Source organism: Triturus cristatus, chromosome 11 (genome assembly GCF_964204655.1).
Source record: "Triturus cristatus chromosome 11, aTriCri1.1, whole genome shotgun sequence".
Classification (NCBI taxonomy): Eukaryota; Metazoa; Chordata; class Amphibia; order Caudata; family Salamandridae; genus Triturus; species Triturus cristatus.
In genome coordinates this window covers 733,223,092-733,247,733 of record NC_140594.1, presented here as the reverse complement: position 1 = coordinate 733,247,733, position 24,642 = coordinate 733,223,092, and the positions used below count along the sequence as shown (strand labels likewise).

Genomic DNA, 24,642 nt, shown 5'->3' with positions numbered 1-24,642 from the left:
ATTATCAATAAATCATTTGTATACTTTGGCTGTATGTAACACTAGGTCGAGTGCTTTTTTAGGCCAGCTGCATTTTTTTCTCCTATGTCGTTACAAAGATCTGCCACTCTTTTCAGTGAAGCTAATTGGTTGCCGTCAAAACATTACTATCACTGCTACATTTTACTGGCCTCTGGCTAGCAGGGTAGCTGGATTCCAGCTATGACTTAAGTGCCACACTATTTTGCTAATTCCTAAGTTTATCTCCAAGTTCCTTTTGTAGCAGATTAAAGTTGCAAAAGCTGTTCTAAATTCCTCGAGAAACATCATTGAGCCATTACTTACTGGTAATCTTCATTACCTAGATTAAGGTCCTCCTCATCCCAGTCATTACAGTATGAGGCAGTCCAGCTTCCTGACAGGCACCCTAACATGCTAGTATTTTTAAATTTTTTACTAAATTTAGGTCCCTTCCACCCGCATTCTTGACAACTAGTAACAAGACGAGACAAAACAACTGAGGGGGGAGGGAGAGGACATGACCGGGACTAGGAGGGCCTTAATCAGGATAATGAAGATTATCAGTAAGTAATGGCTCATTACTCTCTCATAGGAACTCCCAGGCATTACAGTATGAGGACTTCACAAACCCAAAACAAGAGATAAGCTTGATACACATACAGTATGAAAACCAGACTTTAATAAATCAAACTTAGAACACTGTTCCCTTCAAAACACCAATAGCAAAATTATCAATGCGGCATGCAACACATCCAAGTGATAGTGCTTAATAAAAGTGTGATGGGACTGCCAGGTAGCAGCCCTAAAGATTTCCTGTACAGACCCCCCTGCAGCCTAAGCCCATGAAGCGTAAGCGGGTCTGGTAGAACACCCATGAACCTGAACCGGAGGAATTACACCCAAGGATTTTTAGGGACTGACAAATCACCTGCCTCACCCATCTACTGAGCATTGAGGTAGCAAACAAAACTGTTCCTCTTAATTACCCTACCAAAAGAAATGAACAAAGCAGGAGAAAGGCAAAAATCCTTAGTGTGCTGTAAATAGATATGAAGAGTCCTTTGAACATTAAAAAAGGAGGGAAACTGATCATCAACATCACTAGGAAATGCAGGAAGAATAACCTCCTGTTTCAAATGGAACAGTGAAGAAACCTTAGACACAAAGGCCAATGGGACAACAAATGATTGAAGAAAGGTTTGAGATGTAGACGAGCCTAAAGAACAACAGCAGTGGTGGACGCCATCAATCCCTGGACTCTCAACCAACTCCTGGCTGGAGCAGACTGGTGTGACAAGAGAACCGTCAAGAGTCTTTGCAGAGTCTCTCTCCGAGCAGAAAACAGAAAAAATGCCCACGTCTGAGTGTCGCATATTGCTCCAGAAAAGTGCAATCGCTTAACAGGGACCAGATGTGATTTCGCAAAGTTCAGTCTGAATCCCAACTGCTGAAGTACAGCAATTGTTGCCTCCACCGATATCAGAGCCTTAGGAAGAGAGGAAGCACAGATTAAACAATCATCAAGGTATGGAATCACTCTGAACCCCCGAAGCTGCAAAACACCCACAGCCAGAGCCAATACCAAGGTGAAAGTTCAAGGAGCAGTCGACAGGCAGAATGGTAACACTTGGAGATGGAAATGACCGTTGTGTACCGCAAATCTCAGAAACCTCTGGGTTTCTGCATGGATAGGAATATGAAAATAGGTGTTCTCTAAATCCAGGGTTGCCAAAAAATCGCCCTTCTAGATAAGAGGAATGATGGACCGCAAAGTGTAAATTTGAAAGGGCTCTACTTTCACCAACTTGTTTAGATTCACTAAATCCAAGATTGGCTGGAAGGAACAATCTGGCTTGCGGAATAAAAAAAGAATGGAGTAGAATCCTAATCCTTCCTCTGCAGGTGGCACTCTGATGACCGCCGTCTTGATGAGCAGTTTCTCCATCCCTGACAATCAATCAATCAGGGTATTTGTAAAGCGTGCTACTTACCCGTGAGGGTCTCAAGGCGCTGGGGGGGGGGGGGGAATGCCGCTACTGCTCGAAGAGCCAGGTCTTGAGGAGTCTTCTGAAGGCGAGTAGGTCTTGAGTCTGTCGTAGGTGGGTTGGGAGGGTATTCCAGGTCTTGGCGGCAAGGTAGGAGAAGGATCTGCCGCCGGCGGTCGTACGTTGGATGTGGGGGACAGCTGCGAGGGCGAGGCTGCCGGAGTGGAGCTGCCGGTGGGGGCGTAGAAGCTGAGTCTGCTGTTCAGGTAGGCTTGTCAGGCATTGTGGAGTGCTTTATGTATGTGGGTGAGGAGCTTGAAGGTGATCCTCTTGTCGATGGGGAGCCAGTGCAGGTCTCTCAGGAGGGGGGTGATGTGGCTGCGGCGGGGGGCATTGACGATCAGTCGGGCGGAGGTGTATTGGATGCGTTGTAGCCGCCGTTGGTGTTTGGCTGGGATTCCTGCGTAGAGAGCGTTGCCGTAGTCCAGTCTGCTGCTGACGAGGGCCTGTGTCACTGTTCTTCTTGTTTCGGTCGGGATCCACTTATAGATCCGGCGGAGTGTGCGTGGGGTATTGTAGCAGGAGGAGACGGCATTGACCTGCTTGGACATGGAGAGGGAGGAGTCGAGGATGAATCCTAGGTTGCGTGCGAGGTCGGTGGGTGTCGGTGCTGTCCCCAAAGCGGCCGGCCACCAGGAGTCGTCCCAGGCTGAGGGGGTGGGTCCGAGGATGAGGACCTCCGTCTTGTCCGAGTTCAGTTTCAGACAATATGGAATCTCATTTTTTAGGGTCTTTTGACAACAGAGTAGCCCGAAACTGTCCCACTGGAGGAGTTCTGCCAAAAGAAATCTGATAACCCCTGCTGATGATTGAAAGTAAACACTGGTCTGAAATCAGCTGAAGCCACTGATCCAGGAAAAACTGAAGCCTGGCCCCAACCTCACGATAGGCACTTCTGACCAGCTCCCTGGGATGTTGATTATGGAGTCTGGATTCATTGCAGAACGCAACTCCCCGGCCATGAAAAGGATGTTAAGAGGTCAATGTATTTTGGAAATTCTGCTTGTGAAAGAAAGACTTCTTCTTCTGGACAGATTAGAAAGGTTTTAGAATCTTCTTTTCCTCAGATGATCTCTGAACCATAGTGTTCAAATTGTTCCCAAATAACTTAGGACCGTCAAATGGCAATTTATGAATGAAGGACTTCTGCGGATGCTTAAAACGTTTTGATACACACACTTACACAAGTATCTCACACATTTAAATTTTAGGCACATTGTGATCAAGTGATTTCCCAAACCAGACAATTTTCAGTCAGTACCAAGCTGGAGTCAAATCAAGGTCTTCAGATCGACAGCTTAGCCACTAGACCACATCTCATTCCTTAGTTGATGTAATAGAACTTTAAAAAAAGCTTCAAACATTTAATGTTACCACTCTTTGTGAACACTCATGTTCTGTTGATGTTTTTAACATAGTCATGAGGTCACATTCCTCATGCTGTCTAGTGAATGCAAATTATTTTTATATTTATGTGTTATACGTGGGTAGCACCTAATTGAGTTGTCTTTTGTTTAGGGTTGAGGTTTATCTATTTACATATACACAATGGTTTAAAGTTAAGTACATACAGAGCATGCATAAAAGTTAACTGTGTAGTCTGGTCCAACCTTATCATTGAGGGAATCTGATGATGTGTTTGGCCCCCTGTAGTTTGCAAATGTGACCAAAAGCCTGAAATTGCAACAACAATGTACCCATTATGTATTTTTTACTGTTTAATTTAATTGTGCAGCTCACAAAAGGCATTGACTGGAATCAAAATGGTGAAGTTTTGTTAACCACAACCAAAAATACATTCTTGATAAAACAATAGGCAATGGTGAGATCAGTGGATTTATGCAAATCTGTGGCAGCCGATTTTACAGTATAATTATGGATTTACCGAATTTGCAACATAATTTCCAAAATATGCAGGATTTCACAAAAATTGTTGTTTCAAGTTTATGCGTGTTTTTTGCTGCATAATATAAAGATAACCTTGGTCCTCCAAGCTGCATAATTCTAGTAGCCTGGACTATGTAAAACCTCTGCACAGTGGTTTGGGGACTACCATTATGTAGACAAAATCTGTATTTCACATGTAACAGTGAAATATTTTCCAAGGTTCCTTAAAAAACACATGGGTTTTATACCACCGATTTATGTGCAATAAAAGCACCAAAACATTTAATACACACATTTGTACTCGAAGATGTAATGACTTCTCAATAATCTCCATTGTACTTATCCATGTGGAGCAGCAATTGTGGTGGGGATGAGTATCTTTCTTAATGTGGTATTTACTGTTATCTAAGGTAGTGTCAAAAGACTGATGAATCTTTTTTCGTTTTTTGGCCCTGCAATACTTCTTTAAGATGTCTAATCGCTGGTGTGAGAGAAATGAGGCAATATGGTAAATAACAACTATACAGCCAGTTCCCATTTTGTTTATCTAGGTTAATTTTCTTATAAAAGTACTCTTACACCTAAGCCAAACTAGCACTAAGTCACTGTTTCTTTCTTTCAAATGCAAGAAGGTTGGACAAAGATGCCCAGATTTAAACGTGTGCATGCTGTAACAGAAATTCAAAATGGGAAGTAGTATTGACAGACATTTTAGTGAAGGAGCTGAAGCCATATAAAAATGAAATTTATTCTGGTGATGGTGAGCTTCAACACCATAAGACACCACTGCAGGATTAGATTGAGATAGCCAAAAGGAGACCTGTGAGTAGACCCATGCATGTGGGAAAGTGTGTGTTGCACTGCTCTCAAAGGGTTCCTGTAGCTCCAGCCAGTGCACCACACCTGCACCCTCAGTTAGTGTGGAGCTCATGTTCCTTCACCTGAACAAATGCCTGGTGCTCTCTTGCAGGAAGATGGAAGGTGCTGCTAGCAGTATAGGGGAGTATGCAGAATGTTTGCCCACTGAGGGGACCATGAATAGAGGGCACCATGATTGGAGTCCTTCCCTTTGTTTGTGGTGCCACCAGGCCATACATTAAGATTAGCGCACACTCAGTAACTGAGGCTACTGCAAGAAATCCTTCCTGTTGCACCCTTTAAGTTGAGCTGCCCTCACAAGCTTTATGTGTTACTCATCCATTCACTCACTTTTGAGTTTGCCTGCTCCAACAAAGGCAGGGAAATGAATATATAAAACAAAACCTCCTTCAGTATCTGAAGGATTTACACGTGATGTTCCATGTGCCTTTAGGCAGTCAGAATTAAAACCGATGATCTCGATCGGAAGGCCTCCGACCTGAGGTCGGAGGCTTTCCTCAGGTCGGAGGCTTTCCGGCTGAGATTGTAATAGGCCCTTAAGTAATGAGCTTAATGTGAGGCTCTCCCCATAGAAAAGTTAGGAGTGGTGGAGGTGAGGATTTACACTTGTAGGTTTGTGAATAATATTTTGTAGTACTTTAGTGGGACTATCGTAGTATTACTAAATGTACTATAAAACCAAGTTTATGAACTTTATTTTTAACATTTTTATGGAGATTTGTGCATTCAATGTTCATTTAAAAAAAAGTCTACAATTAATACAATTATTTTAATTTAAATTAATAATTGTATCAAATTTTATTCTGGAAGACCACATTGCAAGTCTCCACAAAGAAATGCCCATTATTGTTTTACAGTTCATAAAAAGAGTAATGCTCTGTGTATTAGTTTGATTCTTTAACATGATTTTTATAATGTGAAACGGTTTAATATTTAGACAGTGCTTCTCACAGGTGTTATTGCTAGAACTAGTTTTTATAAATATTGTCAATAAACTGAAAAAAAAAAAAATAGTGTAACTGGTACGTTAGAAAACAAATTTAAGACTGCTAAGAGTGTTATAAAATCTTCTGTGCAATTGTTAGTAGGTATTATATATGCAAGTAAATGTCCCAGAGCGGTCAACTGTGAATTTTTATTTGAAAACTATTTTTAAATTTTCTCAGTACCATTAAATTTCCTAACAAAACAGTCCCAGCTCCACACTGTACTGTTCTTTTCTAGAAGTTATTTATAATGTTGATGTAATAGTTCAAGAATCGTATCTGAATCTTCTTTGTCTCCCATGCCCCTCTCACATTACATACCCAGTGTGGGAATGAATGCAACAGTCAAGTAAGTTTTGTTGTGAAATTACTTTATTCTTCAGATGTAGCTAATACATGGTCTGGACGAGCCTGCTATTTCAAGTGCAATGCTAGTTACAGAGTTACTGAGCATAGACGCTTTGTAATTTATCGTTTTGATTTTAGCATCAAATACTTTGAGAAATAAATTTGGCAATTTTGTGTCCAGGGCTCTCTTGGTTGGTGACTCACAGCCAATTAGGATCAGACTGAGTTATTAGTGCTGATTTGTTCCTTACATGTTTATATGAGTTTACTACAGTAGTGGCCCCTTGGAGGGAGTGCCGCGGGGCGGTGGGGCTGGGAGGGGCAGGGTGGGGGGTAGTAAACTCCGGCTCATGGCCGACCGGAATAATGTAAACAAATAAATAAATAAAACAAATTTTGTTGCGCATGCAGAAACGCAAAATGCGTTTCAGAGTGTGCAATGAAATTCGTTTCTATTTATTTATTTGTTTACATTACGCCGGTTGGCTGTGAGCCAGAGTTTACTACCCCCCACCCTGCCCCTCCCCGCCCCGCGGCACTCCATTCACGGGCCGACACTGGTTTACTAGTATACATAAGTTACAGATCTGTTTATTTATTCTAGCATAAAAATGTCTTTATGTTTCATTTGACATGGACAGACACAGAATATTTCATCAATTTGTCAAATTTAACGTTTTGCTTAAATTGCTTAAATTGTTTTCAGCAACAAAAATTACATTTCAGGTTTTCTAATTGCAACTGCCAAACTTTTAGAATGTTAGTGAGATATTTAAATCATCTGGGATTCTCTATTTTTTTAAAATAAAATTTCCAAGTAGTGTCTATTCAGTTATTTTCTTCTATAAAAAGAAACAATCAAGAGCTAGATTTGTTTGATTTCACCTGAAGATAAATATAACAACCTAATGTACGTGTTTTCTCTCATGCTAAATTGATATTGGCTGTGTTTTGAAACGTGGCTCTTTCCTTCCATGAAGCCATCAGTGTTACTACAGAGTAGCTACGTAGAACTCCTTCCCATCTCTGAGTCCTGTGATGCTTTTTGTTTCTTTCCTTAATATTCTGAATAGTCACTTTGCCCTGAAAGCAATGGTTTTACAGTGAAGTGTATCTGCAAAATATATTAGGAAAACTATGAGTCCAATAGCTGTAATAAAATCATCCATCACAAAAAATGAGTTTAAAAAAAGTTATTTCCTTAAGTGTACGTGCACATGCAGACTTCATGGCACTATTGACAACTGAAACGCATGGAGCAACATACGCATCTGAAATCAGCCATTTTTTAAACCATTTTCCTGCACAAGGGGTAATTGATCTACTGATGAAGGTGGGGGAAGAGTGAGATGAAAAAATACGAGACTTAACCTACTTGAGATTCACACGCGCGGCTTTCCGTATTGGTAAACCAGAGCAAGTAGTAACCTGCTGACAAGCAGCCTGTGACGCTGAGTAAGCACAGTCATGACGTAACAAATACAAAAATATGGAAGTTTTAATATATTTTTATTAAGATATTAAATCAAAAGAGATAGGGGAACATGGATCCCTTTATACTCTGTGAAATCTCAGTGTGCGCCACCAAATGTTGCTTTTGCAAGCAGAACAAAACTAGCAGTGTTATTATTCCCTAAATGACGCCATGAAAGGATAGAAGGGAGTCAGCGTGCCGGAAAGCTTCACGAAATGTTTTACTTCTTTAAAAATTCTTTTTTTTTTAAAAACATACAGCTGTTCCTCTTTTTAAAATGTATGGGCTGAGATCCAGTGCACCCAGACATCTGCCACCATAAATGCCAAAAGTGAACACCACAAAACGAACTAGATGTTTTCAAACTGAAACATTTGGATTTGCCAATAGTTGCAAACACAGTTCACAAATTTGCTCATCATTTACAGACCTGCGTGCATTACTACTGCACTAATGCATTTAGCCAATACTGTGCAGTTTCCCAAGACCTACTGGTGTGCTTTCTCTATACCAAACTATACAGGTATTCAAATGATTGAAAGTGGCCCTTGCGGTTCTCAATCAGAGAGAAGCAGCAGTACTCTGATAGAGGAAATCCCGAACAGTGACCCTGTAGAAACAGGGGGCAAAAAGAATCTGAAGACAGGGAGCAGTACAGGGAGTTCACACATTAAAGTCTCATACAATGCATATGTTTCCCTTGATCCATGCACGGGTGCCAAGTGCTAATTTAGACTCGGTAATTGTACTTCGTCAACATAATCAAGTGAAAAAACTAGTATACTAGTGCTGTTTCAGTGTCAAAGCTTTGGGAGTACAAAAAAAATTGAAATGGGACCTACTACGATTACTTTCGATGAATAATAAGCACAACAAATTTAAGGCTAGTTTTTATAAAAATAGAATTTGAAAATATGAGAAGTATCAAAGTTTCAAGTTTCTTTTCACATCCAAGAGTAGCTCGCCAATCTGTGCATATAAAAGCATTCACATATAAAATATCAGTAAATAAAGATCTTAAATACGTTGGCATTTAATAAGTGCAGACCAATGAATGGGAATATTTTCGGATGCGTAGAAAACCCTAATGAATGGATGAGCCCATGTGATAGTGTTTTTTGTGTGATTTATTCCCTTCCAACCTCGTATATCTTTTTTTTTTTTACCTGGTCATGAATTTAGTTTACAATCTGTGATAACAGCAGTTGCTAGAATTCGTCTGTACCAAATGAAATTCTTCTTCAGACTGGTATCCATGTGTTACTGAGGCCACTTATGATTTTACACCATATAAGGACCGATACCTCGGGTACACCGCCCTGCGTGATCATCAGTACACCAGATGCTGACATGCACACTGGTGTCTCCTCTCTTTCTGTACAAGAATTTCTCCTGCTTAAAACAGGACAAATTCCTTTGCCAAAAAAGGCCTGGTATTAGCACACCATGTGTAATAAATGGTCAGGTAATATTGGTCTGTGCAGGTTGATGCCTATCCTGGGCCCAGGAACTCAAAATAGTATTGAGCTGGAGAGGAATAAGTGATTGTGACCATGGTAATTTCGTCCCCCCATTCACTGTGTTACTCATAATCTGTCCTCATGTGCTTTTTGTTATCTGTTGAGAAGCTCAAATCTCAATTTTATGGGCACTGTTTATGATATTTCAATTGACCAATAACATCCTTGAAAAGGTGACACACCTCTGTTGATCAGAATGATATTACAAGTTGATGTTGGCATAATGTATTTGCGATATCACCCAAGCCAACTCTCTCATGTTAATGAAAACGAACAATTCTGGAAAGAACAGGCTTCTGATATCAGAAGGTAGACTGGCACAATTTGGCACTTAAGCTACTTGGTACAGGTGAACAATATTTCCCTGAAATAATAACGCTTCCACCAAACTGGCTACAATGAAGACCTTTGCAGTTAATTATAAACTTTGGCAAGTCACTGTCGCTCAAATCTTTGAAGTCTTCGCCTTCTCGTTTCCTCTGGTGATGATGGATCTAGCGGCTGATAAAACTCAGACGGGGGTCTCTCATGTCTGGGCCCAACTGTAAATTAAAATAAACAATATTTTAAGAACAGCCCAAACATATCATTGTTAATATCATATTTCAAAATTAACAATTTACTTTCAAAATGCAGATGGTAAGCTTCATAACCCTGTAAAAGGAGGCTTATTCATTCCTACAGTGAATGATTTGTTTAATTAATTACTTTAAACATAAGCATTTTGTCTGCCTGGTTCAGCAACAAAGTTAACCAAATGTGTTTCTTTATATAGGAGGGATAGGGTCAGCTTCTACTAAAAAGGAATCAGAAAACAACAGTGGTATTCCTTGTAAGTACTGCCATTAAATGTGACCATGTTACAAAGTGTATTTTTAAGACAGAAGATTTTGATTTTGGCCAAGTTTGAAATGCAAAAACAACAGGCAAACAGATCCCAAGCGTAGGAAGTCGCTGCACTGTCTGCTATATGCACCTGCTTTGCCCGTAGTGGACTTGCCCACACCTGGAGGAGGATTACCAATGGAGTGCAGGATGCGGGGGTGGATTGCAGTTGGGCTCGAAACGGTAGGAGACTGTTAAGTTTGCGCCCTAGACGGCTTGGTTAGGGAAGACAGCCTGCCGCAGGTGGAAATCTTGGCCTACGGCACATTAACAGGGTCGATACATCACCTGTGGTCAGCCGGTCCAGCAAGGCCCCTACCCACATCTCTTGGATTTACCGGACCGGTTTGTCTATGGTAACTGGCAGGTTTACAGCCAAACAGGCCAGGAGGAAAGTCGACTTGGGAAGACCATTCAGAGGAAAGGAATGGGATCAGCAAAAGGAACGGATGTGCATAGTTTCACAGAACACATGCCTCAAATACACAATTCAATGATCTGCACTGTACATACCTCACCCCACATAGACTAGATATCCTTTGCACAAGGATACCATGCACTGGCCGCGTTGCACCTTGGCTACTGCTGATTTCATACATATGGTATGAACTGTCATGCAACAGCAGGATACTGAAACAGGGTAGTGGAGGACAAGGAGTGCACATTGAGAAGATGCGACCCTCAAACCCTAAAGATCTGTATACTGGGAATGTACCCACGGCAGGCGAGCAGGAAGGTGGGCAAAGGATTCCTTGACCTGGCCCTGGTTATTGCCTGTGAGGAAACAGTGTGCCACTGGCGAATGACAGAAGGTCCCTCCCACAGCGGGTGGAAAGACAAGGTGGAATGATGGGCCGCAGTAGAGGGGATTGCCATACAACTTGAGGAACTGAGGGAAGTATGCTGGAAGTCTATCGCTGCCTTTTGGAAGGAAGTCTTGGCAACCTTTATAGTCCTGGACAGCTGAATCCCCCCTGCAATACCTTGCACCCTGAGCCCTCATGGGGATTTCCGTTCCTAACCCCCTTGTCCTGTGTCCCTGACTCACGCTTCCTTGCTGATTGATGAACAAAGGACAATATTCAGCAGTCGTTATTTACTGACACTACTGCATTTGATGATATACTGTTAATGAGCGAATGGTTATTGTCTATGCTTCTAATTGGCATTGTGGGTTGGAAAAGTGTTCTGTTTTGTTACGCATGGTAGGATGGAGAAAATCACGAACAGTGAGTTTGAGCTCTTCCCATACTGTGGATTCTGTAGGTCTTCTGTACCACGGTGGAGGGCAACGCATATGAACAAAGCTCGGCATTGTTACATCAACCTATGTATTGTCTGCTGATTAACCATCAATGAAAACCTAATAACAACATTTTAAGAAAAGATCCCGAGGGGATGTACTAAATGTACAACATCTTGGATGTGGCTGACCCAGAACAACCACTGGGATGCCTTTTGGTGGAAGCAAAGAAAATCACAAGTATCTTCCAGTGACATTTTCTCATGGTGGTGGGAAGTCGCAGATCACACCTCCCTATGGAAGCATCATTGGCCCTATCAAAAGGAGGCGTGGGAGCCCATACATAAACCTGGTCGAACAAGCAGCCATGGAGCTGGAGATCAGGCACTCCACTCTGGCAATACAGCAGGCGCGACGCTGTCAGTATCTAGTTTTATGTAGGTATAAGAGCACTATACAAAGACAAGAGCATACATAAGATACATAATCTATAGACAACCATAACATCACAACTGAAAACACAGGAAATAAACAGATTGGATTGATCACCAAAGTTTGGAGTCAAGATAGTACATTATTACAAGAATCAGGTGCTCTCTCCTGCTGTTGAGGTATGGTGCCTTGAACTCGGAGCACTACATCCAAGGTGTTGGTGGTCCTCACAACAGGCTAACCCATATGTTTTACGTTATGAATCTGGTTTGTTAAATGGGTTTGTTGTTGGGTTGGTTCTGATCTTCGGTGGAAGAGAGTTCCCTATCCTGGAATCAGATCCCAAGAAAGTGCAAGCAAATGTTTTCTTTTTCTTTAACTTTGGGGGTTCTACCAAAGTGGTATTTGCACTATGAAAGGAGTGGCTTCCTCCTGAGATCTTGAGGTATCTGAGTTCATTGTGGTGTAGGACTTTATGGATCATACAAGCTATCTTTAACTAGATCCTTGTTTCTAAAGGGAGCCGGCAGAGGGACTTTAGAGATGGTGTGACGTGGTTGAACCGTCTTGTCCTTGTCGCGAATCTCATGGCGGCGTTGATGATCGCTTTGATGGTTCGGTAGACTAGCTAATGTCACGCTTTCATAGTCCAGTCTGGCTAATAACAAGGCTTTTACTGCGGTTTTGAAGTCCAGTGGTGGGACAAAAGGTTTCACTTTCTTCAGAAGATTGAGTTGTCAGAAAGCGCTGCATGTGGATGAGCTTATGTATGGCTGTATGGATTTGTGGGTTAGTTTGCGGGGGGCTATACGGGTGATTGAGTGTGTGTATGGCTATGTTGGTGAGTGAGTGCATGTGTCAGAGGTATATGGGTAACTGGGTATGTGAAAGGCAGTTAGGTGAATGATGGGGTATATGAGTAACAGTATGGGTGATAGAGTGAATGTAAGAGTAGCTGTAAGGATGAGTGTGTGCTTGTGTCGGTGACTGTATAGGTGAGTGAGTATGCGTTAGTATCTGTATGAGTAAGTGAGAATGTGTGTGAGTAACTGTATGGGTGAGTAAATGGATGTGTGATTGACTGTGTGGGTGAGTGAGTAGGTGTCTGGGTAGCTTTATGGGTGACTGACCCAGTGTGTGAGTGGCTGTATGGATGTATAAGTGGATATATCAGTGGCTGTATTAGTAAGTGAGTGAATGAGTGTATGGGTGAGTGAGTGGATGTGTGTGGTGATCTATGAATCAGTGAGTGGCTGTGTAAGTACTGGTATGTGTGAGAAAATGGGTTTGCGAATGGTAGTGTGGTAGTTACAGTGGGTGTATGAAAGGTTATATGGGAGAGTGAGTGGGTGTGTCAGAGATTCTGCGGATGATGTCATCCGTGATATCATTTGGGATGTCATCAGCGATGTCATCAGTGATGTCAATTATCATGTCATGAGTGATGTAATATGTGAGGTCATAAGCAGTGCATTGTGGGGGCATGAGTTGTAGTTAGCTCACTAACTGTAACGGCTGAATGTTTCTAGTTCTGTATGAGTGACACCTGAGCCTAACAATACCATCTTTGTTACCTTTGGTTTTTACAGTGAATTTCTAAGGTTTTTAAAAATTCAATTTCCTAACTATAATATCCCTGTAACCTTTGTTTTTTTCAGTGAATTTCTATGGTTTTTTAACTAGTAGTCGTGTTTGCAGAGTGGTGGAAAAAAGAGGCAGGGCCTCCGACCACCTCTCAGAAATCTCCATATTTTTTAAATTATTTTAAAAGTGCGACACCCACTTGGGTTTGAATGTTGTAGATGCCCAAAATACATGCTTCAGAATTCTGTGCAAATCACATGATGCAAATAACGAGATCATTAAAATAAACAAATTTGGTGGTTTGGAGCGCAAAGTCGTACTCTTTGAATGTCAGCCTGTGAACGAGGATGTAACTATCTGAAACGTGTAAGGCACTATGCCAAGTCCAGCACTCTCAGCTTGACACTTGCTCGAGGCATCGATATGAGTGCTGACTTTGTTCTCTGGACAAACTTTTCAAACAAATTAAACAGCAGTCCAAGCCGTGGAGCCAGCACCGCTGCAAGAAGGAAAAGCGGGTCCATGAGTCTGAGCGTTTTTTAAGATGGAACGGAATATCAAGGGGACATGTTAAAAGGTACTTTGTGACAAGCTGTTAGCCCACACGGGCAATGGATATGTTTTTTATTATTTTAAAAGTGCGACACCCACTTGGGTTTGAATGTTGTTGATGCCCAAACTGCATGTTCCACAATTCTGAGCAAGTTACATGATGCAATTAAGGATATCATTGAAATAAACAAATATGGTGGTTTGGAGCGCAAAGTCGTACTCTTTGAATGGCAGCCTGTAAACAAGGATGTAACCATCGGAAACGTGTAAGGCATAATGCCAAGTCCAGCACTCTCAGCTTGACATTTGCTCGAGGCCTTGATGTGAGTACTGACTTCATTTTCCGGACAAAGTTTTAAAACACTCACGTATATGTGTGTGTGTATGTGTATGTGTATGTGTATGTATATATGTATATATATATATATATATATATATATATATATATATATATATATATATATATATATATATATATATATATATATAACCTACTGGCAGTCGCCAGTAGGTAGCTATAGTTAGGACCTATTTTCCATAGGAAATCCGCAACATTCTATTTAGAATAACGTTGGCGCTGATTGACGAATCTTCGCGAATTTTCCAAACTTTTGGCCAGCTCCGGTCCGCTCCTATCCTGAAAATTTCACGGTGATTCGTCAAGCGGGGGCGAGAAAAAAGGGGGGTCCCAAAACGCGTTTTCCCCATGCATTTTCCCATAGGACCTGCTGACGCAGCTACAGCCCGAACTGCTGAACGGAATTACACCAAATTTGGCAATAAGGTAGTCCTCAGTTCAGACTCATGCCTTTTGCTTAAATGGTGTAAATCCGTTCAGTAGTTCCTGAGAAAATTAGAGATAAAAAGATAGATATATCTGGGCGGAGCCTAACCACACATCTCATCGTGAGATCTGATTGGCTGTCAGTACTTCATCCAAGAAGTGTTGGCAGCCATCTTGGGACCAATATACATGATAGCACCTCATTAAAAAGCATTGCAGTTAATAGAAGGTTTTAAGACTTTAGTTACATTATAAATCATTTGTTGATGGTACCATACTCATTTTAGGAATTATGGTGTGTTCTAAGGTGATTTTACCATGTGAAAAAGCCTGCTGCTGTGATATCATGAATCATGTTTGAGAGAAAATTATTTTCTAATGCTTTTCCCCACAGAGGTTTGGAAGGTGATCTATAAGCTAAACTGAGAGCATATTTTCTGTAAATTCACATTATCTTTCTCAGTCATGTGAGAATGAAGTCTGACATTCTCAGTAAAACATGTACATCCAACAACAAGGGCAGAGACTGTCAGTTGATTCCTTTGTGTTCTACTGCAGCTTCCCAGAGTGTTCTAAAGAACAACTAGAGCGCTAACAGTCCTACTTATGACAAACGTATTGCACACCTGAAGCCATCTTGATTGGAATAAAGTGGTAACTCTTGAAACATTTAATTTAAAAAGGAACAAAAAGAGGGGGTTCATTTTGCCATAGAAATTATGATTAGTGCTGCAGAAAGAAAAATTAGGGCACATTTTGACTTCTCAAATCCTCTTCTATTTCATAAAAAAATTCTGACATGCAGACTGAAACATGCACTGTCAATACCAGCAGCAGACTTCCCTGGTGAGCAGTAGCTTTACTACAGTGATCTAATGAGCAACTAGAGTGCTAACATTCAGAATTTATGGCAAATGTGTGACACATCTGAATGTCCTCTTGATGGAACCAAAGTAAAAAACTGAAAGTATTTCCTACTGAGGAGACTGCAGTAAATGAGGAAATTAGGAAACTTCATAACAAATAAATCTCCCAAGATGGTCACCAGAGACAAAAGAGCCCAAATGCAGCACAAATATGACCCAGATGTAGCCCACATGTAGCCCAATGGCAGAAGTGTGCAAAACACTTATTTTTTGTGTATTTGCAGTTTTATATAGTGCAGACTTGTCAGGTATTGGAGTGCTTTACATGAGCATTGGTTACATCACACAAGATCAAATTCATTTTGGTTGTAGACATGGGGAGATTAAGTGATTTGCCCAGAATCACAGAATGTTGAGCTGAAGCAGAAACTCCAACCTGGTTCCCCAGTTGCAAAGTCTGCAGCTCTGGAAGTAACATCACATCCTCTCCCCTAGGTGCAACATTTAATCAAGTGGTCAACTGGATAAAAAACACATCAAGATTACAAATAATTTAAAAGTTCTTTGTCGCTATTTGAAAACTCAGAAAATATGTCCTCATTTTAGTTTTTTAGAGCACTAACCATAATTTTGATGCAAATAAGACCCTCTCATATATGTAATTCCTAAAGGAAATGCTCTAGGTATTACAGTTTTGATTACATCAAGATGACGTCAGGCGTTCCACACTTTTGTAATAAATATAGAATGTTAGCAATCTAGTTGTTCATTGGGATACTGTTGAGAGGCAGAGGCCAGGGGCACGGACTCTGAAAATTGAAGGCAGGTAGGAGAGTGCAGAGGCAACAATTTGACCACACTGGGCAGGCAGGAAGGCCAGTGGCAGCACAACAGACTATGGAGGGCAGTGGAAAGGGGGCAGAGGCAACAAACCAACAATACAGGACTGTCAAGAGAGGCTGTGGCAATATAATAGACCATTGTGGGCAGAAGGAAGAGGCAGTGGTAGTACAACCATACATGCCAGCAGACCCGTTTCAGCCAGGAAACGTCCAATGTTTTTCAGCTCAAATGGGCTTTATCTGATCTGTCTCCTGTCTACATTCTCCTCTTTTTCAATGTAACTCAAAGGGGAAAATCAATACCCCAGTTTATTTTCAAAATCTCCCTCTTACCAAGTTCAAAATGTTCGCAAGTATGGTACATTGGACCATGGTAGGCAGGAGGAATTGGGGTAGGGACATGGACTTGGATAACAGAGGACAGGAGGGACATAGAGAGGTGCACCAAACTGAACCTACAGGGCAGGCATCAGGGTTTGCAGCAGCACAATACACCACACGGGGCATGCGGGACGGGAGTGCAGCACAACAATATATAGAAAGCAATAGGGAGGGGACAGGACCAAGCACATGGACAACAGAGAACAGAGGGGAAAGAGGCAATGGTAGCTAGCTGACCATAATGGACAGACAGGAGAGAAATCTGCAGCATAACAGACCATAAAGGGCAGGAGGGATGGATCAGGGGCATTACAATGGAACTGACAAGCCAGGAGGGAGGGAATAGGGGTCTGCACATGGAAACAGAGGGCTGGGGGCAAGGGGCCAGGGCAGGAGCAGCAAGATGACCATGGAGGTCAGGCAGCATGGGCACTAGAAACAAGACACACCATAGAGAGCAACAATGAGACTATGATGGCATACACACAGACCATGGAGGGAAGGTGGGAGGGGGTCAGGGGCAGCTAGCTGACCACACAGGGAAGGTGGAAGGGGCCATGGCAGCACAGAAGACCATGCATGGCGAGCGGGAGGGTTAGTGGCAGCACAATGGCTATGATGGGCAAGAAGGAGGGTGCAGGGGCATGCACAAAGGACCATGGAGGATAGAAGGGAGGGTCAGGACCTGGGCACAGACAAGAGAGTTCAGGGGAAGGGACCTCACAACAGACCGTGCGGGGCAGGCAGGAGGAGCAGTTGCAGCACAACAGACTAGGGAGGGCAGAAGGGTGTGGCAGTAAAATGGACCATGGAGGACAGGAGGAAGGGGATAGGGGCATGGCATGTGGACAGGCAGGGTGGAGGTGGCAGGGACAGGTTACAGTCATCTGACAATGCTAGGCAGGTGGGAGGGGAGTGGCAGCTCAACAGAACACTCAGAGTAGATAGGAGTGGCAGGTCCATGGAACATGGTGGGCAAAAAGGATGGAGCAGGGGCATGCACAAAGACATCGGAGGGCAGGGGGAAGGAGAATAGGGGCAGCAAGCTAAGCACAGAGGCTAAGCAGAAGGTCAATGATGGGCCATAGAATTGGGCAATGGAGGGCAGGAGGAGTGGACTGTTACATCATGCTAAATGGAGGGCAGTGGCAGCACATCAGACCATGCATGGCAGGAGGGAGGAGGCTAGTCCATGGATTCAGACAACAGTGGATAGGGAGGAGGTGGATGGGGCAGCAAGCTAACTGTTCAGAGAAGGTGGGTATTAGGAACTTTATTGTTTTTAAAATGTGTGTCTGTGTGAACTACTTAAAATATGAACAAGTATGCAGCATAATCTCACTTTTATTCAGGAAGAAGAGGACGTTTGTGACTGTGAGTCCGGGCTCACTTGGCAGAAACACCCCCTGAGCCTCCACCCCCTATCGCAAAATGTAATGCCTGTGAAAAGGGTAGGTGAACGCAGTGTTATATAGAACATAGTCCTGAGAGCACGATTGAAAATGAAAACTAGATATAGTATATGGTATAAACTATGCACCAAAAAGGGTGATATAAGATGAACCGGGGCGTGAAATATAATATGCAATACATTGTGCGCAATGACAGATTCATTGGAGAGCGCGAGATAGCACAGGCACTAGCGCGTGCTATGCGATATGCGCCTTAGCGTTTAATATGCACAGGGCAGTGTTGTGTAACCTAACTAGTCTCTAAAGTTGTAATATATAATATGTGCGTTATAACATAGGCATCGAGGAACGCACGTTAGATGGGGCAATATAACCCATGCGAAGGCAAGTGTGGCATGACATATTCACGGGGTAGTGTTACAGTGCACATGGGCTAGAGAGTGTCATAGCGTACGCACTAGCTGGTGGAATACAACACAGAGGTGTGTGGCACTCAGCGGGCACTGGTGGGTGTAACACAGCATTGGGCTCAGCCAGGAGCACGCTGTGACTCTCAAGTGAGGTTTGTCTCCTTTCCAGAGAAAAAGTATTACACATCCGGTGGTGGATGTGTGTTCACAGGACACCCCCGCGCCGCACGGCCACCAGCTGTGTGTGTGCCCCTCGCCTCGCTGCTGCCCGCAGCCTCGTTGTGCCTGCCTCGCTGTTCCCTGCCCCTCCGCCGTATTTTACGTGTGTGTGTTTAACCGTTTCGTTTCCTAATTGTTTCTTGCCTTTTGACTGTTGTCACTGCTGTCCCCTGAACGTTGTTGTATTGGCTTTGTTGCTTGTTATTCAGTCCCCCTGTGCCTGCCCGCCCCGCTCCCCGCTTCCCGCCGCCGTCCAAGCGGCCACGCCCCCTTTTCGTTTTGTGCCCTCCCCGCTCCCGCCTCCCAGCTGCTCCTCTCTCCCTCCCACTTCGCCATAAATGGCGATTGTGCGCCGAAGGTGCGCCAAAGACAAGCCCGTCTGCGCCCGTCCGCGCCTGGACCGCGCCCAGTGCCAGGACCCCTGGTCCCCAGCGATGCAAGTCGACCCGACAGACCTACGACGCCGCGGCCCTCAACGCACTCAATGCCGGCCGAAACCCCACCTGCTGCCGAGCCGCCCCAAGACGCATTCACGGACCCTTCACCTGCACAACCTGCAAGTTCTCCTGCCTCCGTACCTGCACCACGCCCGCCAAGCCAAACTCCAGCAGCGACCTCAAGTGCATCCTGCTCAACACCCGCTCCGTCCACAGACACGCCGTAGAACTCTGAAACCTCCTCGACACAACATCACGAGACATCGCCTTCCTCACTGAAACATGGATGAACGCCTCCTCAGCCCCCGACATCGCCATCGCCATCCCGGATGGATACAAGATCATCAGGAGGGACCGCGTCAACCAGACCGGAGGAGGCATCGCTATCGTCCACAAGAACACCATCCGCATCACGACCGACGCCGACGACACCCTCGCCACCGCCGAACACCTCCACTTCCAGATTCACACCGACCCAAAGACGACCCTCAGAGGCACCCTCATCTACCGACTCCCGGGACCACGCACGCAATTCGGCGAAGACATCACGGACTTCATCAGCCCACACGCCCTCCCCTCCGCCGACTACATCCTCCTAGGGGACCTCAACTTCCACCTGGAGAACAACAAGGACCGCAACACCGCCACCCTGCTGGACAACCTCGCCAACCTCGGCCTCAAGCAACTGGTCAACACCCCCACCCACTATGCCGGCCACACGCTTGATCCCGTCTTCTCATCCAGCAAGCACATCAGCTTCAGCCACTCCACCGAACTCCACTGGACCGACCACAGCTGCGTCCACTTCAGATTCATAAAAACCACAACCCACCACCACCCGCAACAGGTTCCTCACAGGAGCTGGAGCAAGATCACCGCCGACCAGCTCACCACCTCCCTCAGCCAGAACCCACCTGCCAGCACATCAGACGCCAACGAAGCAGCCCGCAACTTCACGCAGTGGCTGACCGCCTGCGCCGATGACCTCGCACCATTGAAGAACCCTCCCAGCAGACCCAGAAGCAAGAAAGCCCCCTGGATCACCGACGAACTCAAGGACTCCAAGAAGACCTGCCGCACCCTCGAGAAAGCCTGGCTCCACGACCGGACCACTGACAACATGACCGCCCTCAAACACGCCACCCGCAAGCACCTCCAGCTCATCCGCACCACCAAGAAGAAATCACTGAAGGAGCGACTGGACAACAACGCCCACGACAGCAAGGAACTCTTCAGCATCGCCAAGGAGTTCTCCAACCCCAGCACCGGCAACAACGACATCACCCCTTCACAAGATCTCTGCGACTCCCTCGCCTCGTTCTTCCACCGCAAGATTGCCGACATCCACAACAGTTTCGGCGCAGCATCCACGCACCCAACCAACGAACCCCACCGCCACCCTCCACACCTGGACCACGGTGACCACCGAAGACACAGCCCGCACGATGAACACCATCCACTCCGGCTCTCCAACCGACCCCTGCCCCCACCACGTCTTCAACAAGGCCGACTCCACCATCGCACCCCAACTCCGGGACATCATCAACACCTCCTTCAACACCGCCACCTTCCCGGAGAGCTGGAAGCATGCCGAGCTCAGCGCCCTACTGAAGAAACCAACAGCGGACCCCACCGACCTCAAAAACTTCCGACCCATCTCGCTCCTCCCTTTTCCCGCCAAAGTCATTGAGAAGATCGTCAACAAACAGCTTGCCGCCTTTCTCGAGACGAACGGATCCCTCGACCCCTCGCAGTCCAGTTTCAGAGCCAACCACAGCACCGAGACCGCCCTCATCGCAGCCACCGACAACATCCGAGCCCTGCTCGACAACGGGGAAACAGCGGCACTCATCCTCCTGGACCTCTCCGCAGCATTCGACACTGTCTGCCACCGCACCCTAGTCCAACGCCTCGACAACACCGGCATCCAAGAGAAGGCACTGAAGTGATCTGTGGAGTCCCGCAAGGATCATCACTCAGCCCCACCCTCTTCAACGTCTACATGAGACCTCTAGCCGCCATCGCACGCCAACACAACCTCAACATCATCTCCTACGCCGACGCCACCCAGCTGATCCTCTCCCTCACCAGAGACCCTGACACCGCCAGAACCAGCCTACACGAAGGGATGAAAGACGTCGCCGAGTGGATGAAGAACAGCCGCCTGAAACTGAACTCAGACAAGACGGAAGTCCTCATCCTGGGACCATCACCCTCCGCCTGGAACGACTCCTGGTGGCCCCCAGCCCTGGGCACCGTCCCCAAGCCAACAGACCACGCACGCAACCTGGGCTTCATCCTGGACTCCTCCCTCTCGATGACCAGACAAGTCAACGCCGTATCCTCATCATGCTTTCACACCCTTCGCATGCTTCGCAAGATCTTCCGATGGATCCCGACCGAAACCAGGAAGACGGTCACCCAGGCCCTCATCACCAGCCGACTGGACTACGGAAACACCCTCTACGCCGGAACCACAGCCAAGCTACAGAAAAGACTCCAACGCATCCAGAACGCCTCCGCCCGACGCATTCTGGACATCCCCCGACGCAGCCACATCTCCGGCCACCAGAGGGACCTGCACTGGCTCCCCGTTGACAAGAGGATCACGTTCAGGCTCCTCACCCATGCACACAAGTCTCTCCACGACCTGGGCCCCAAGTACCTCAACGACCGCCTGACCTTCTACATGCCCACCCTCCAGCTACGGTCTACCAGCCTCGCCCTCGCAACCATACCACGCATCCAAAGAGCCACCGCCGGAGGCAGATCCTTCTCCTACCTGACGGCCAAGACATGGAACTCCCTCCCCATCCACCTCCGGCTGACCCAGGACCACCTCGCCTTCAGGAGACAACTCAAGACCTGGCTGTTCGAGCAGTAGCAGACCCCTTCCCCCAAGCGCCTTGAGACCCTTCCGGGTAAGTAGCGCGCTATACAAATGCTATGATTCATTGATTGATTGATTAACCGTGAGAGGGGTTTCTTGCAAAGTTTGGTCGAATTTTTGTCGAATCCCCTTTGAATGGCTTGGTGTGCGTGTGTATTAAATGTGCCCGTCTATAGCTACGCATGTTTGTATAAATAAACGACAAGGGTGACTACTTGGAGAGTACCCGCCGGCGGGGGCGCCGGGATTAGGCACGGTAGGGCGTCAGACACGTCAGAGATTCACTAGCCGTGTAAATACATTCCATGTGGATTCATTGTATGCATAGTCGCCTTTTAATGAATATCACGCAAATCGTCATGGTGATAGGTAGATACGGTTTGTCCAGCATGTCCTAGGTGTTTCTATGAATATAGATATTTTTTTAAATAATAAAAAACACAGGTCGTGTTTGCACACGTCACCTCAGGCCCCGCCCCCTCCCTTCCCCACTGTGTAAACACGCCCTGTGGCCGTTTTAAGTTGGGAGATTAAGTCCCCTTGAATCCTAAGGGTCCCTAGGGTCAAACTAGCCCACTAGGTACCTTCAGTAAGCACCACAGTGCTGCGTTGCAGAGAGGTGTAAAAAGGGGCCTGGCCTCAGGACACCTGTCTGCAACGCAGCTCCCTGGCACATACTGGAGATACCTGTTGGGCTAGTTGGCCCTCAGGGACCCCCAGTATTGAAGGGGAATTAATTCCCCAACTTACAACTGGCCAGGGGGCGCGTTTGCAGAGTGCTGCAAGGAGGGGGCGTGGCCTCCGGCACGATGCCGGTCTTTTATTTATTTTATTTTTTAAGAAGGAGGGCTGTGTGGCCCCCCTACTTTTTCTAATTTATTGGCCCTGGGGACCCCATATCCCAGGGCCTGCACCCTAATTTTTGTTGAAAAAAATAAATTTGGCCCTCCCAAGGCCTTAATCGGTCCCGGGGACCCCAACCCCCGGGTCATGGCCTTTTAAAAAAAAAATTCTTTAGGAGGGGGGCTGCGTTGCCCCCCTCCTCAGGTCACTTATGGCCCCGGGGACCCCATCCCCCGGGGCCGACCTTTGTTTTTTATTGTTTTTAAAAAATGTATATTCATAGAAACACCTAGGACATGCTGGACAAACCGTATGTACTAATCACCATGACGATTTGCGTGATATTCATTAAAAGGCGACTATGCATACAATGAATCCACGTGGAATGTATTTACACCGCTAGTGAAGCTCTGACGTGTCTGACGCCCTACCGTGCCTAATCCCAGCGCCCCCGCAGGTGGGTACTCTCCAAGTAGACACCCTTGTCGTTTATTTATACAAACATGGGTAGCTATTGACGGGCACATTTAATACACACGCACACCAAGCCATTCAAAGGGGATTCGACAAAAATTCGACCAAACAATGCAAGAAAACCCCCTCACGGTTAATAAAACACACATCCACCGCCGGATGTGTAATACTTTTTATTTTACTCTCTGGAAAGGAGACAAACCTCACTTGAGAGTCACAGCATGCTCATGGCTGAGCCCAATGCTGTGTTACACCCACCAGTGCCCGCCGAGTGCCACACACCTCTGTTTTGTATTCCACCAGCTAGTGCGTATGCTATGACACTCTCCAGCCTATGTGCACTGTAACACCACCCCATGAATATGTCATGCCACACTTGCCTTCGCACGGGTTATATTGCCCCATCTAACGTGCCTTCCTCGATGCCTATGTTAAAACGCACAGCGCTATGCCATACATATTACAATCTGGGATCCATATCTTTGTCACAGTGCATATGCAACGTTACACTCCCCAGCACATATTTTATATTACAACTTTAGAGACTATTTAGGTTACACAACACTGCCCTGTGCATATTACACTCCAAGGCGCATATCGCATAGCACGCGCTAGTGCCTGTGCTATCTCGCACTCTCCAATGAATCTGTCATTGCGCACAATGTATTGCATATTGTATTTCACGCCCGGTTCATTTTGTATCACACTTTTTGGTGCATAGTTTATACCATATACTATATCTAGTTTTCATTTTCAATCGTGCTCTCAGGACTATGTTCTATATACCACTGCGTTCACCTACCCTTTTCACGGGCATTACGTTTTGCGATGGGGGGTGGAGGGTCAGGGGGTGTTTCTGCCACGTGAGCCCGGAGTCACAGTCACAAACGTCCTCTTCTTCTTGAATAAAAGTGAGATTATGCTGCATACTTGTTCATATTTTAAGTAGTTCGCACAGACACATATTTTAAAAACAATAAAGTTCCTAATACCCACCTTCTCTGAACAGTTAGCTTGCTGCCCCATCCACCTCCTCCATCCTGCCATGCATGGTCTGATGTGCTGCCACTGCCCTCCATTTAGCATGATGTACCAGTCCACTCCTCCTGCCCTCCATTGCCCAATTCTATGGCCCATCATTGACCTCCTGCTTAGCCTCTGTGCTTAGCTTGCTCCCCTATTCTCCTTCCCCCTGCCCTCCGATGTCTTTGTGCATGCCCCTGCTCCATCCTTTTTGCCCACCATGTTC

The 24,642-nt window shown here is 45.5% G+C and overlaps 1 protein-coding gene across 5 annotated transcripts in view; it reads right to left on the bottom strand.

Annotated features, from left to right (window-relative positions):
* Positions 1–7,637: 7,637 nt before the first annotated feature.
* The window catches only part of RHBDD1 (rhomboid domain containing 1), a 411,942-nt gene continuing 394,937 nt past the window's right edge, over positions 7,638–24,642 (bottom strand). For all 5 annotated transcript variants that reach the window (XM_085634376.1, XM_085634377.1, XM_085634379.1 and 2 more), the window contains one exon: positions 7,638–9,681. In XM_085634376.1, the coding sequence (XP_085490502.1) occupies positions 9,575–9,681 (107 nt within the window). In that variant the 3' untranslated portion in view covers positions 7,638–9,574. The remainder of the gene's footprint in view (positions 9,682–24,642) is intronic.